This window comes from Nelumbo lutea, chromosome 1 (assembly GCF_056320005.1).
Source record: "Nelumbo lutea isolate HS-2025 chromosome 1, American lotus-T2T, whole genome shotgun sequence".
Lineage (NCBI taxonomy): Eukaryota > Viridiplantae > Streptophyta > Magnoliopsida > Proteales > Nelumbonaceae > Nelumbo > Nelumbo lutea.
Window position 1 is genome coordinate 61,738,197 of NC_142684.1, and position 16,797 is coordinate 61,754,993.

Here is a 16,797-nt window from a genome sequence, read left to right on the forward strand (position 1 = left end):
TATTAATATATCTATTGATTTACCCTTTTGTAGCTAGTATAAAGTTTTATGATATCCTATACTTTGTAGCCACTATATGAGGGAAGAAAATAATATCTTATTTATTGTCATAATTGATATTTTCTTATTTATGGTTTTGATTCAGGTTTGTTTATGATTGTTTTCATCTTTTGTGCAGGAATTCATCCTTATTGGATTTTGGGAGAAACCAAAGATGTTTTTGCAAACCAAATGTTTTGAATGACACAAGAAGTTTCTGAGAATGGACGATGACATTTGTATTAAGGAATTTATCAATTTGAAACAAAGATGTGTTTATGACTTAAATGTTTTGAATGGAGAATGGACTTTTATGTTTTATTTGTGATTGATGTTTTGATTTTTGTATTTAATTTCAATTTGGATGAATGAAGAGAAAACAGGTTGTTTGAAGAAAATTACATGTTTATTTAATAATTTTAAACAATTACAAGTTATTTGGAACAAATTCCAAGTAAGTTTGGAAGGTGGAAAAAATTAGAGATTTAGAGGCAGTCATTGATATGTATCTTTAGTGGCAGTCATTATTGTTGCTAAAGACATAATTGTCACTTAGTACTTTGTCTTTTGTTGTAGTCTTTGATTGTTGCTAAAAGTCTTATTTTTTGTTAGTTTTTTTTTTTTTTTTAAGTTTTTTTTTTAGTTTTACTGGCAATCGCCAAAACTGCTGCGAAAAACTTTTAGTAGTAAATTGATTGTCGCTAAAAGTTATTTTTCCTATAATGCATGGAGAAACACAAACACTACACAACAACAAAACAAGAAAATCCAAACAATATAAACCCATCACATTAACCAATGGTAAGGTAGGGAATACACATTTGATCTTTCCTAATCAAATGTTATAGGTGGTATTTCAAGAGAAATGTAGTTAGATGCATGGACACATGAATGACAAGGCTCAAAGATCATCTCAATCACCTCAAGACTCAGAGGAACCAAGAGTGGATATGGGCTCATCTAGCAGAGATCAAAGACAGCTTAACTAGATCCTTCCTCCATAGAAGAATACAGTCAACAACGAGCTCCACCTATCGATACTAGTATCAGAAGTACTCAAGTCACGACGTCAAGTTTGCCTAAGTTCTACCAATGACACAGGGGAGAAGACTCTTGTCCTTCTTGATGAAATATTGGATTAGAACAACTCAACAACTTCTTTCCCCAAAGCCCACTATAGCACCAGTCTGGAAATCTCTATCGGCGAAGTAGTAGTTTTGGTACATAAGGACAATGTGAAGACCTTCAGCCCCAAGGTTGAGGCCCACTAGCTCTCTAACACTATATGCTCTCTAACAAAAAGAAACCCATCCAAATAGACCACATCAACTTAACTTGCTCATTGTTTCCACTCTCTTCATTTCGTCCATTTTCTTTATGGACCTTATCTCCACCTATTTGTAGTCCCTCCCTTTACAACGTCAATAATGGTGTTATGTGCTATCGGGCCACCCTTGAGTATAGGTCCCGATCCACCCCCAATCGGCTTGGGTGTCAAATGGACATTGCCTCCCCCACCAACAACAGTGACAATACCCCAAGCTATTTTTAGCATCAAACGTCGTGTTGCTTTGGGCATAATCTAAAACCCTCAAAATCGGTATATAAAAATAAGCCCTAAATGGTTTTACACTTAACCTCTCAGTCCATAATCATTAAACACTACCCGACAAGAGAGGACTTCTCCCTCGACTGCAATGTACAGCTTTGCACTCTCTACTCGGATGGATCCCGGGAATTAAAACATTTGCAAACCTTTGCAAAACAAATCTCAAACAAGTTTGAAATCAATTATCAGTAGTTTAGATTTCCATCAGAGAGAGTGCTATCCCCGATCATTCACTTTATACCACAAAGGGGCCGATTCTGTCACTATGATCACCCACTCAGGTGAATTCTCAAACTACCTCAACATTCCTAGGTTTTGACCCTTGTTAAGGATCTCACTGATTAGCATATTAAAGATAGCCCAATCCAGCACCTAGTGCAGTACCATAATCGAGTTTAGGGGTTAGGTGTAACTTTTCAGTTTTGCCCATCCATCTCCAAGGTCCAGGGCATAACTGAAAATTGGTTTGGTTCAGAGTTTCAAGCAAACCTACACTACATGTGCTTCAAGTCTAACTCTGACAGTTAAGACAAGCCACCCCAACCAACTTGGCAACACATTAGTGTCAGCCTTGGCAGGGTCAACTTCCCCAAGTTTATCCAATAGCTGGGAACATTCTAAACTAACACAAGTCTCATAACTGTCCAGTTTAAGGGTAATTACACAGAAACATACCAGATATAACATGAACCAATTATGTACTTTTATTCATTTAAAATAAATGTCAAATGTACGCCAATCTAATTGGAACACTGTCTAACACTAACCACTTGGTCATCCAGTCCTGACCAAGTCAAATGGAGTACGTAGCTTCCATGAACACCTTGTTTCCCGATCCTATAATTGCATTAGGATCATCCACGATTTGGACACAAAAGATACTGATTGAGCACAACATGATTAGTGGTGGCAATTGGGCGGCAACCCATTTAACCCGCCAACCCGTTAATGGGTTTGGGTTCAACTCAAACCCACTTTAACCCAATCCAACCCGCCCAAACCCATTAATCTTATATTTATGTACTTAAAAACAAAATACTAACTCCTTTTTAACAAATAAGTTAGTCATAGCTTAGTGGTAATAGTAGTTGCTATTTACACAAGTGGTGAAGGTTCAAATCATGTTAAATGCATGTTATTTTAATACAAGTAGCAAAGCCATTTAACTATGTTTGGGTTTCGGATTTGACGAACTACACAGGTTCAAACTAATCAAACCAACTTGAACTATCTAATTGGATTGTCTTCGAGGTAATCACATCAAGTTCAAAAGTGGTTGAACCATTTAGACCCGGATCAGTCTAGTTGGACTAGACCCCACCTGAACCGGTTCAGTCCGGTCGGGCAAAACCTCGACCAGTCTGGTTCAATCTGGTCGGATCGGACCAGACTGGTTCAGTCAATGGTGGATTGACTTGGGTTGGCTCATATCATGTTTGTGCATGGGTTTAGGGCCGAATCGATTGGCCCGAAGCAGGTCAAAAGAAGTAAATCAGACCGGTTTGGATTCGGGTCGGGTTGAACGGATATGAACCAAACTGACGAACCAAATCGAACAAAACAAGCAAGGTGGTTTAGGGTTCAGACTCCACCAGGTCTGACCCATTTCGAATTCGGGCCGGATGACCCAAACCAAGCAAAGCGAGCGGTATTGAGCCATCTTGTCCGAGGTCTATTTGGGTCGACCCGAATTGGTATATGTGGGATTGGGTCATACCACGTTGAATTGGTCCGGACTTGGGTCAAATTGATTTGGATTTATGTTGGGTGGAGTGTGTTGATTCAAGACAAAACTAAATTTAGTCAATAGAAAATTAATGCATTAATTATAGATTATTTAATTCAAATAAAGAAAATAAAAAAAGGTGAAGGAATTAATACTAATGTTTGTAATGGTTAATCCAATGGTTATCCACAACCCAACCCATTTAAATGGGCGGGTTGGGTGACGGATTGATCACACAACCCGCCAAGTAAATGGGCGGGTTGAGCAGGTTAGATACTAGGTGGGTTGGGTGGGTTTAGCGGGTTGTGTGAAAAATTGCCACCCCTAAACAAGATTGGTACCCTCAAACGAGACTTGCTAAGTAAAATCTCAATGTTGGTGGGTGGACCATGAGGGTCCCCCTTGTGAGGATTGAGCTTTCCCCCCTTGGTGACAGTGGAGACTAGTGATAACAACAAAGTACCTGATGGGCTAATCTCACTTAAGACCATAGTCCTTGGGCCTTCATAAGGTGGTTGGACCCAAGGACCATTTAATGTAAATGTTGGGCCTGCTAAAGAGCCCATACTGATGGGCTCAAGGGTTCATTGTGTTCAACAGTGAATTCGGCCAGACCTTGTAACAAAGACTAGGTTGAACCCATATGGCTTTTGTGAAGATCAATGTTAGGGTCCCATGCCATACAAAGAGAGCCAAGTCAGCTAGCAAATTAAAAGGGAAGTGAGTCTGATAACTTGATGGGCCTGAAGTCCATATCGAACTGGGTTAATATGATTAATTAATATGGGCGAGTCTAGGTTTAGATATGGATTTGGATCAGCAAGAGGATAAGATAAGAACTCTTTCCTAATAGGATTAGGAAAGCTGATCTTGAAAGGCTATAAATAGAGTGGATGAACTGCATTATTTCTTACCTTTTCTACAATTAGTTCTCTCCCTCTGTTCTTGCCGCCCTACCCTGTTCGATCTCCAGTACTTTGACTGATCAAGATTTGATCTTCATTCTGACTTTTACTAGAAAAGTTAGATCTGAATTCATGCTCACACTCCCTTGCCTAATCATTGCTGAAGGATTGCAGATCTTGTTGAAGGACTACATTGCTGATCCTGCTTCATCTCAAGCTACGCCATCTTTAGTGGAAGCGGGTTTGGTGCACTCTTTGGGCATGAACACCTACCTTGAGAGCTACATGTGTGGATTCCGTATCAGGTATTGCTCTCTTTTATTTTGGTTTCAAATCTGGTCCAGTTTATTTCAAGAGCGATCCTAGAAAAATGTAGTTTTTCTAAAACTAGGAATACAATTTCCGAAAGGGAGAGAAATTTTTTGAAAATTTGCCCACTCACCCTACATGGTTCAACCATCCATATGATGGATCTTCCTTCCCTTCAGTTAGATCCTTGGTCAATGAGACATTTGTCTCAATCTAGCGAGGCTTTGAATTGGTCTTCCCTCTATATAATGCTATCTCATAATGATGATAGATAGTTAACACATGAGAAATCATATACTTTGGAAGGTCAAGAAACCTCCAATCATATTCAACGCCATCCAAATTTTGCAGTTCCCACTTATCTTTTTGCAAGAGAAAATTGGTGCCTCAGATCCCATTTCAGGTATTGCTCTATTTTATTTTGGTTTCAAATCTGGTCCAGTTTATTTCAAGAGCGATCCTAGAAAAATGCAGTTTTTCTAAAACTATGAATACAATTTTCGAAAGGGAGAGAAATTTTTTGAAAATTTGCCCACTCACCCTACATGGTTCAACCATCCATATGATGGATCTTCCTTCCCTTCAGTTAGATCCTTGGTCAATGAGACATTTGTCTCAATCTAGTAAGGCTTTGAATTGGTCTTCCCTCTAAATAATGCTATCTCATAATGATGATAGATAGTTAACACATGAGAAATCATATACTTTGGAAGGTCAAGAAACCTCCAATCATATTCAACGCCATCCAAATTTTGCAGTTCCCACTTATCTTTTTGCAAGAGAAAATTGGTGCCTCAGATCCCATTTTGTGTGGTTGTTGTTATTTTCTCTTTTATGTGTTGGAAGAGTGGCTATAGGCCTTCACTTGCTAATCCTCAACATGTTGGAGAATCCAATGGCCATGTGACAAGCCATATGTTGATGGAGAACAAATTACCTCTATGCTGCACTCTCACACACACAACCAAGTTTTTCATTGTATTATTGTTTATCTATTTTCCTATAAAAATACTTTTTGGTTGCTTTTTGCACAAGTATTTCTTGCATAGAGATATTATCACTAGAATACTAACCAGATCCATTCCATCTCTTATTGGGTCAATGGTGGACCATTTGGCCTAATGTAGACTGGATGATCAAGTGACAAGATCCTTGTCCAGTGAGACACTTGTCTCAATCCGGAGGAGTTTTGACCTAGTCAACCAATGGTTCTTTTATAACATTCCTGTTAGCATTAAATGTACAAGGAAACGTTAGAAACTAAGCCTGTTATATAGGGGTACATGGCTTATATCCAACACATGAAAAAATTCCATGTGAAAAAGAGTCAAGAGAGATCAAAGCTCAATTCAGATTAGCTAGTCCCTCGTTTGCACCTTGCTTCAAGGGCTTGTGTCTCGGGTCATTTTCTATTGTTTATTTTTTGCAAGTTGGATCAGCAAGTTTCATGCATTGATATTTTGGTTACGCCACATGTATGCTCATCACTGCTATCAGAGCCTCTTCATAAAGTTTTTTGGTGTAGGTGCACTACACCATATCGCGTCCCACTTTAAATGTTTACAAAAGTGAAAAGAGAGAGGAAGTGTTCTTGTTCATAACTTTCCTCTTCACCACCGATTGCAAGAGACGAAAGCTCCTCGGTGTTTTTTTCAGTCCAACCTGATTTTGTTACCCAATCTTTTTTAATCCGGTGAAAGTGGTTGCAATACACATCTAGCCATCAATCTGCTGTGTTTGTTTTTTTTTGTACTTTTATTTTTTCTCCTCTCTTGAGACACATCCAAGAACCCCAGTTTTCTACCAGTGTTTTCCATTAGCAGCTATTTCTTTCCTGGTGCCATCAACATTTAGACACGACCGTTTTTTTACTGTTGTTCATTAGAAGAATTATACCATAATCTTTTTTTGGGTTCCATCTACAACAAATCCTAAACAAATTTCGGGTTTCTTTTTTTTTCGGCCAAGCTTGCTTCCAGTGCTTCTACAACTTTGATCTCAACAATGGTGAAAGATTAGAACAAAGGGTCGATACGAAAAACAAATCGAGTATTAGAGATCCACATTCCCCTATTTTTTGGGTTATTTGTTATTATTTAATTTGTTTATTTACTATAATTTTGTTTACCTATTTTTGCAATTTTTGCTTATCTATACGCATGAATGCATGCTGATAAGGAACATTTTGAATCAACATAGTGCAAATCTATTGACACTATAGATTATTGCTGAACAAAGAAGGTAGCCGATTCAGTTGGGTCAAGAGAAGTGAAATCTTCGGGGGTCTAAATGGCTAAATCTTCAAATCAGCTAAGTTTTTCCTTATTCGCATTTTATTTTTATTTTGTAAACATGCCTACAACTACTTTGTCTCAAGAGCTTAGTAAGACTGAAAAGTTGAATGGAACAAATCATTCCCTTTGGAAATGAAGGATTAGGAGGATCTTGGACAAGGAAAATGTTGATTACATTTTAGATAAATCAGTTCCTCCTAAACCCTCGGATGGTGATGCTTTACATATTGTACGGTAATATAATAAATGGGAAAAGGATAATAGAAAAGCCAGAACCTATTTGCTAACTTTCATGGAGTCTGATGTAGAAGTAATTTTTTATGAATATAAATGTGCTAAAGAAATGTTTGAAGCAATCAATGAAACATATGAAAAAATAACTTAAACTTATATTCAATTATTAATAGAAAAAATATTATGGTTGTGAGATGAAAGAAGAAGATTCAGTAATTGATCATGTAATCAGAACGAATGTGATTGTCAAAGAATTGGCATCTGCAGGTAACCCTATTCCAAAAAAGTTCAAGTTTCTACCATTTTGAATAGCTTACCTCATCCACGGAATGTGGTAGTAACAACACTGGATTTGTTTGGAAGAGAAATAAATGTTAAAAGCCTTCCAACTCTACTTGGCTTAGAAGATGAGAGAAAGAAAAAGAAATCTCAACCATCTTTTTGATGGTCACCCCAAAAATAGTTGAGAAACCTCAAACAACTTAAATGCCTAAGGGCAAACACTTCAAAAACAAAGCTAAGAAATTTAACAAAAGGATGAAATTCTCAAAAGAATTCAAGAAAACTAAGAATAAACACTGTTTTGGTTATAGAAAGTAGGGCTACACTAAATTTAATTTCCCCAATTGTAGTAAAGGTAAAACAAATACTGGAAAGAGTAGCGTTGAAAAGAAAGATATTGTCTTTGTGATATCTGAATCATTCTTTACTGATTCTTGGTGCATAGATTCAGGTTCCTCTAGGCATATTTGCAAATCCAAGGAGATGCTCCTAGAATTGAAGGAGTTGAAAGCATGAAAACATAGAGTATTTATGGGAAATAACACTTTCACTGATGTGTTTGGGACTGGAAATGTGAAGATCCCTATAAATGAAAGTACAAATTTGATTCTTACCAATGTACTGTATGCACCTAATTTTAGTAAGAACTTGTTGTCTGTCCCCTTATTGAATGAAAAGGGATTTGATGTACGTTTTAGGGGTGGAAAGGTGACTATTGGTATGACTATTGATAAACATGTATGAATACTATTTTTTGGGGTTAAATTTAATGGTTTGTACCATTTGAACACTAATGATAATAAATAAGCCTCCCGTTCTGATTATCTTGATTGTGCTTATCATATAGAAATGATGGTTACATTTGGCATTTAAGATTTTGTCACATAAATAAAGACAAAATGATGAGAATGAGTTCATATGAGCTGATAAGTAAGATAGAGAAGAATTTCACATATCGTGAGCCATGCCTTAATGGAAAAATGTCTAGACTCCCATTCAAGAAGGGGAGTAAATCAAAAGAATTATTAAAAATTGTACATTCAGATGTGTGTGATCCTCTAAATGTTAAAACTCATATGGGCATGGAGTACTTTGTAGCATTCATTGATGATTTTTCAAGGTATGGGCATGTATATTTAATTAAGCAAAAGTCTGATGTATTAAAAAAGTTTAAAGAATACAAAATATTGGTGGAAAATCAATTAGGAAGGAAGATCAAGACTGTTAGAAGTGATAGAGGTGGGGAGTATATCTCTAACCTGTTTAATGACTTCTATAAACAAAATGGAATAATACATCAGCTCACCATGTCCTTTACACCTCAACAAAATGGAGTAGCTGAATGTAGGAATAGAACCTTATTAGACATGGTGAGGTCAGTGTTGTCTCACTCAAGTTTGGGAACACATTTTTGGGGAGAAGCTCTTAATATAATTGTTTACATATAAATAAGATTTCAACCAAGGCAAATAATTTAACACTCCATGAAATGCCTAAGGGCAAACACTTCAAAAACAAAGCTAAGAAATTTAACAAAAGGATGAAATTCTCAAAAGAATTCAAGAAAACTAAGAATAAACATTATTTTGGTTATGGAAAGTAGGGCTACACTAAATTTAATTGCCCCAATTGTAGTAAAGGTAAAACAAATACTGGAAAGAGTAGCGCTGAAAAGAAAGATATTGTCTTTGTGATATCTAAATCATTCTTTATTGATTCTTGGTGCATAGATTCAGGTTCCTCTAGGCATATTTGCAAATCCAAGGAGATGCTCCTAGAATTGAAGGAGTTGAAAGCTTGAAAACATAGAGTATTTATGGGAAATAACACTTTCACTGAGTGTTGATCGTTCTGCATGGAGCACTAAACAAGGTAGAAATGCCAAGTTCTTGAAGTTCGTGTTGATCGTTCTGCATGGAGTACTAAACAAGGTAGAAATGCCAAGTTCTTGAAGTATTGAAGGAGTTAAAGATGTTGTCGTTGACAACAATTTGATATGCTGAATTGGTGTTGGATTCTACCCAACATTCTCGGTTGTTGATCGAGTTATTTCAACAAGGAGGTCAATAATTGATAGGCAACACATATGGGAAGTAGGAGCTATTGCTAGTCCTTGTGCTATTCCAGGGGAGATACCTAGTGAAATTCTTTCCAAGAGGGACACATCTTATACTACATAATCCAAAGCATGATGACCAAGGTTTTACACATCCAAAAACAACTTCAGGGTTTGTCTTATTTCCTATATACACCCGGTAAGAAAAGAGATTTACTATCGAGGCTAAAGTTGATGAGGATCCAGTTCAATCAAAAAAGGATGGAGAAGATGGCGAGAAAAAGAGGAAAATGAAGATTCTAGTTGATAGGTGTTGCAATTAGGAGCTCACCAATGAAACTCAGCCTAAATGGTTGTAAAACACTAAGGAAGACAGTTGTTGATAATTCCCTAACATTAGCCTTAAGGACAAGAAAAGGATCAATGTTGAAGCTAATGGGGAGAGAATGTTACATGAATGATTGGTTTGGAGAGAAAGTCAGATATAATCAAGGTTTTTAAAACCGACCCGGATAACGAACCGATTAGGTGTCTAATTCTCAGGTCGAATAGTTTGACCATTCGAACCGAACGATCGACCTGTTTTGATAAAAAATGGTTCATTGACACCTATATTCCTATCATCTATACCTAGATCAGATATTGGCTCAGTCCAACCCAATCCAATATAAATTCATTACAGATGGATCAGGTCTATTCCAATCCAATAAATAATTTGGACCATTAAATCTAGACTGGTTCAATTCAATGTCTTGTTGGTCCATCCAATTTTTCCAAATTGATTTTGATTTGGACGGGGTCTAATCCGAGACAGATCCATTGACACCCCTATGCATTGCAAGCATTCTGTCATACTTAAACATAAAAACTTTCTGAATCTCCAAGCAATCTGGCCATGCAGAGCATATGAACTCCAAAACATCACAACCCTCTCCCTTGAAAACATCAACAATGAAGCTTCACGTCTTTCCCTTGGGCATCATCACCGGATTTGGGAATAGGAATGGACCCATTGAACATTATAACATCAATTTTAGTCTCTTCTTTGTCTCCACGTTTCCCTCTCAATCTAATCCACTGCTCTCTTAGCCTATCCTCCACCGTAAACGAATTGAATTCTGTAACAAGCTCTTCGGGGAGGGGCGTAGACTCATATTGAATTTCCATGCTAAGGATTCTCAGTATGTTCCCTTCAAGACAAATGTACACATCTTAGTGATGTAATTTTGTTTCTGGAAGAACTGTTTTCTTGCCGCCAGTGGATTTCATGTTCATGGACGTCGACTGTGTAGTGAAATCACCGATGGGATGCTTCTGGGTTAGGGTTGGTAGGAGAAGAGAAAATGGGAGAGTTCGAATTAAATTCCAAATCCCAAATAATTGAAAGAAGTCGGGTTTAAGTATTTTTTATTCTTTTTGTGTCCGGTTCAAACATATTGGATTAACTAACGGTTGAAAGCCCGTTAACATTAACATCAATTTGAAGTTGTCAGCGTACACACTTCCCGTGAATTGAATCCACGGACCACCAGTTCATTGGACCTAAGTTTATCTTGAGGAACGGGATTTTAAATTAAGCTAAACATGTTTTAAATCTAGAACATGGAATGGGTTCGACTATGATATGGAAAAGATGTGATATCCAAAAAATAACTAACAATAAATTAGAATCATAAACGTGATAGGGAATATGGTGTTATTTATCAAAATTCATTGGTGGGTTTTGATTGGTCAAAACTCTTTCCTAGGGGTGGATTCGAGCCGAGCCGAGTTGAATAGTATAAGGCTCGAGCTCGGCTCGAGACTGTTCTACAAGGCTCGATCTCGAGCTCAATTTTGAGAAAAAATATTTTATAAAAAGAAAAAAATTATATATAAAAATTATTTTTTATTTGATATTTAAAAAATTAAGAACTATAATATTTTTATTATATATATATTCGACCTGGCTCGCGAGCCTCATGAGCCGATCTCGAGTAACTCGTGAAGAGCTCAGCTCATTGCCACCTCTACTCTGTCCATACCATATCTTTTCTACACCATAGATTTTCTCTTCCCTAAATTCTCACAATTTTTTTGTCTCATTCATTTTTCTTGTATATATATATATATATACCCAAATAAAATATATCTATGAAAAAAACAGGTTTATTCTATATTCACAAGATATCCATAGATAAATCCAAGGTTTTAAAAGGCTAAAGAAGGAGGCGAGGCGGTTGGGTGCTAAAGAGGCAAGGCGCAAAGCCTCGAGGTGGTTGGTTTGAGGTGTAAGCCTCAAATTAAAAACTTAAAAATTATGAAAAAATAAATAATTGAAGTTTTATATAATTATTTGTCACTTAATGTATCAATGGTTCAACAATTGTTGATTATTCAAATATTTTCAAGATTATTTGTATGAATTATGAATTAGATCTTTTCGCTAATTGTTCAAATTTTTTCGAAAGTTTTAGACAAATCTTGAAATGAATTAGACTCATTTCCTGGCTGTCATGATAAAACTTCATTGACGGTTCTGGCAAGAGTTGTTCATGGAAGATGACAAAACGGATCCAAATTCAACATATATTATGAGTTTATGACAACATGGCAACATGTATCCAATCATCTCATTAGTTATCAGTTATCAGTTATCACAACACTTACTATTTGAAATTGAAACTAAAAGAAAGTAGCACGCCGACACCTTTGAGTCTCTGACCTCCCACAAATCTACTGCCCCACTTAATTGATAGTTTGAGACAAAAAAAAAAAAAGAAAAAAGTGAAAAGGAGGAGGAGGAGAACTTGTACGCAAGATTCAAGAAGAAGAAGGAGGAGGAGGAGGAGGATCTGTATGCAGTTGCACGATTTGATTTTGACCAATAATTTTGTTTCTTGAATCTTGAGTTTGACCTGAGAAGTAGAAGATAGAAAATAGAACAGAGAACAATAGAAGAGATATGAATTTGGTCTTCTTGAGTTCGATTGAAAAACGAAAATAGAGAAATTAGATTTTAGTCGTTGAAAACGCTACATTTTGGGGTTTTTACTTTTTTTCTAAAAGTGCCCATACTAAAATCCAATTATCCCCACCCAAAACCCCTTTAACTTAAGGCTATTGCTTCATGTAAATTGAGGGAAAGGCTAAAAGCCTACACTTCACTAAAACTAAGGTGGTGTTTGGTTGCACTTTTCAAATGTTTGAATATGAAAATGTTGCTTTTCAGACATCTTCTGTGTTTGGTATGACCTCTTATTACAGATATAAAATTGGATTTCAGATCTTAATTTCTAAGAGGTAGAGAGACTGCTTAATGCACTCAAACCTAATTCAGAGGTGCATAAAAGACATAAATGCCCTCAAAGAAATTTTAATATTACATGTTTTTGTCCTTCATGTAAATCAAATCGAATTGTCCCTGCGACCTAATCGAGCTCCACCGCCACCACCGCCGTTGCACCCTCTCTCTCTCTCTCTCTCTCTCTCTCTACCTCCCTCCCTCCCTCCCTCCCCTGTCTTCCCACCACCGCCATCGCTGCTACATGTGGTTCGATGAATAATAATATTTTTATTAAAAATTAGTTATTTCTTATTAAATTTATTTGTATTATTTATTATTTATTAATTATTTTTATTAACTAGTAATTTTTAATTATTTCTTTAAATTTTTAAAAATTATTTTAATTTTTATTTGTATAAATTATTAATTATTTTAATATTTTTATAATCATTATTTTTTTAATTTTAATCATTTCATTTATTAATTAATAAATAATATTTTATTATTTTTTATTTGTATTATTTTAATATTATTTTAAGATTGAAAATTATTTTTTATGAGATAATACAAATTAAACTCAATATTTCTAAATAATATATTTTAGGAATAAAATAATAAAATTAATAAATTTGAGATGATAAAAGGTTGATTCAACACAAACAATTATAACTCTTTTCAAACATCATATTTAATTTTCAGATTTATCAAATACCAGCTATGCCATGCCTCGGTCGCCTATTAATCAGCTTTTTCATCCATCAATTTTCCCTCCAAGGAACTTGAGAGACGGAGAGAGAACTATTGTCCAGATCAGTGGATATAATATACATGATAGATCAGTTGCCGCCAAATCCTTTCCTAGATCCTAGGGCTCCGGTTCCACGTAGATGGGTCCCACGCAAACGCAAATGACTCGCTCTCTCTCTCTCTCTGTCTCTCATCCATCATGATCATCAATAATGCATCATCATCATGTATCAAAGTGCAAACGTGCAATTGTCCTCTTCTAACACACATTTAAGACGGAAATGGAATATGAATCTGCATACACCTTACATAAATTGACCTTTGTAATGTCCACTTGCTTCTAGCTTTAGCTCTATAGCGACGCTCTCTACTCAGTCTTCTCACACCAAAAAGATTCTCTATTTCTTGGTGAATGACCGACTGAGTGAGTGAGCCAGGGAGACTGGAGAAAGGCCGCCGCTGGCCATCATCGCCGGATACCAGACAGAGGAGGTGGAGGAGGGCTCAGGGCTGCCTGGAAGCTTGAAACTCTGCAATTATCATTAATTATTCTATTCTTTTGGGATTGGAGTCATGGGGCACAATACGAGGATGGACCAGGAAGAAGAGACCTGGAACCAGAAAAAGCAGAATCTGATCCAGGACCTTGCTCGCAAGATCATCCATGGCGATCTCGATACCAAGATACAGGCCGCCAAGGATATCAGAAAGCTCGCCAAGTCCTCCGTCAAGACCCGTTCTGGCTTCGCTGCCGCAGGCGTCATCCAACCCCTTGTTTCCATGCTCCTCTCCTCCAACCTCGACGCCACCGAAGCTGCTCTCCTCGCTCTCCTCAATCTTGCCGTCCGCAACGAACGGTTAGCTCTCTCTCTCTCTCTCTCTCTCTCTCTCTCTATCTATCTCTCTCTCTCCCTCTCTCTCTCTCCCTCCCTCCCTCCCTCCCTCCCTCCCTCCCTCCCTCTCCGCTGGTGCGGCTAGGGACTTAGGGTTTCTTCCTTTACTTTCTGTATGACTCGCTTATTGCCCCAACCAACCCTAGATTATAACATAAACCTTTCTTTCGATTTCCTGCTGTTTGGTTCGCTTCAATTTCCGTAGTTCTTGTTGGTCAAATTCTTGATTTTTATGTCTATCAGGCAATAATTGGGCTTCTCTTTCCTCCTTTTTCTTTGTTAAATACACAATTCATTTTGACCCAAAAAAACGCCTTGGATGTTTGCCAAATTAGGGTTTGTTTGAGCATGGCTAAGATGCTCTCTTTGCCTCTGATTTCGTCGCAGAATGTTTTGATATTGGCATGTTTTATGTACATTAGGTTCCTCTATCAAGTGGGGTTCCACTGAGCCCCTATGGTTGCTGAAGTGATATTTTCTCCCACACTGATCACGTTGAGCATTTTGGGTGGATTTGTTTTCAGCCCCAAAAAAAATTGCTTATGTTTTTGCTCCACTCTCTTTCTACCTTTTATTAGTCTCAACTCCTGTATATTCCACTGGATCTCGCTCCAGTTTGGTTCTAATATCTTTGCTATTCTTTTCCCTCTCCAAGCTAAGCTTTCCTTTTCACAAGATGGTAAGAACGGGATTCGGAAACCCCAAAAGGAAAATGTTAAGTGATATAAAATTAATTGCAGGAATTGCACAAATCTAATTGTGTTTGTTCTTTCTCTTACCCCCTTTCATCTCAGTAATGATGTCGAATTGTTATTTCTTGCTGTTTAGTCTGTTATCCTATTTGGTCATCATGCTACGCTTACTCTTTTCTCCGATTCACAGGAACAAGGTTAGGATAGTTGCATCCGGTGCAGTTCCTCCTCTGGTAGACCTCCTCAAGTTCCAGAATGGAAGCTTAAGGGAGCTAGCCACCGCAGCAATTCTAACGCTCTCGGCTTCAGCTTCAAACAAACCAACCATTGCGGCTTCCGGAGTGGCTCCCCATCTTGTCCAGATTCTTAGCTCCGGAAGCGTTCAAGGAAAAGTTGATGCAGTTACGGCTCTATACAACCTATCCACCTGCACCGAGAATTGCACTCCAATCCTCCCTGCTGGAGCAGTTCCACCTCTCCTTGTCCTCCTCAAAGAATGCAGGAAATACTCCAAGTTTGCTGAGAAAACAACGGCCTTGCTTGAAATCTTGTCTAACCATGAAGAAGGTCGGAGTGCAATCTCAGACACTAATGGGGGGATTCTTACTCTGGTGGAGACCATAGAAGATGGGTCTCTGATCAGCACAGAGCACGCGGTTGGAGTTCTCCTCTCTCTGTGCCAGAGCTGCAGGAACAAGTACAGGGAACTAATCCTCAAAGAAGGAGCAATCCCTGGCCTTCTGCGACTAACTGTGGAGGGTACAACAAAAGCCCAAGAGAAAGCACGGACGCTGCTGGACCTGCTCAGAGATACTCCTCCACAGAGGAGATTGGCATCAGAGGTTTTGGAGAGCATCGTCTATGATATTGCTACCCGGGTGGATGGAGCAGACAAAGCTGCTGAAACTGCTAAGAAGCTATTACGAGACATGGTCCACCGAAGTATGGAACTAAGCATGAGCCGACTCCAGCTTAGGGCTGCATCTTGCACCCCTTCTGAAATGCCACCTGCCTGAGACATGTTGCTTTTCCATGTGAAGAGTGATTTCCATATAAGCTTTGGTCACTCGGACTCAGGCCAGGACAGGCCATCTAATTGAAGTCAATCAAAGACTCGTCCATCATCAGATCCCTGCCAGATTTAAGAAGTGGTTTATAGACTCTGTACAGAAATTGACCGTATATTGGATTACAAGGTGAATCCCAGTTCTGGTTTTATTGGGTTTCTGGCAATCAGTCAGTCAAGATGGTTACATTACACCATCACCCTGTACTTGTACATTAGGAACATGTTAATGAATGTAAATGGATATTTCTGAATCCCAACTACAAAGATGTAAATCACCTTTTTAACTTCCGTTTTGGTTATAACATCTTCACGGTTGAGCTGACTAATGCAAAATACAAACGATGTAAACTTGTAAAATTAGGCAATTACGTGATGTTGTAATGGCAACGTTACCTACAACACAAGGATTCAGTCATATTAGCTTTCCACAGCGGCGAGAGGCTCACTTTCAATTAAATCATTGTTGAAGCCTTGAGAAATATTCTGGCCGTTGATGAGGAGAAACAACTCTGTCACAAGGCAGCCACCAGTGCCCATTGGGGAAGATTTGGTAGTGTCATGGGTCATGGTCGGCTACATTGGATGATGGATTAATTATATGAAGATCAATTACACATAACCAACCACCATTATTGGAATTTTGGAATGGTTGGTTCCTCTTGGCATATGTATCATCA

General features: G+C 37.8%; 1 protein-coding gene across 1 annotated transcript; it reads left to right on the plus strand.

Moving 5' to 3' along the window:
- The first annotated feature begins 13,752 nt into the window (after positions 1 to 13,752).
- LOC148874842 (ARM repeat superfamily protein) lies at positions 13,753 to 16,377 on the plus strand. The gene is made up of 2 exons (XM_088963789.1): positions 13,753 to 14,323; positions 15,242 to 16,377. The coding sequence occupies exons 1-2, from the start codon at positions 14,040 to 14,042 to the stop codon at positions 16,065 to 16,067; spliced, it is 1,110 nt and encodes a 369-aa protein (XP_088819915.1). The 5' UTR covers positions 13,753 to 14,039; the 3' UTR covers positions 16,068 to 16,377.
- Positions 16,378 to 16,797: the final 420 nt, after the last annotated feature.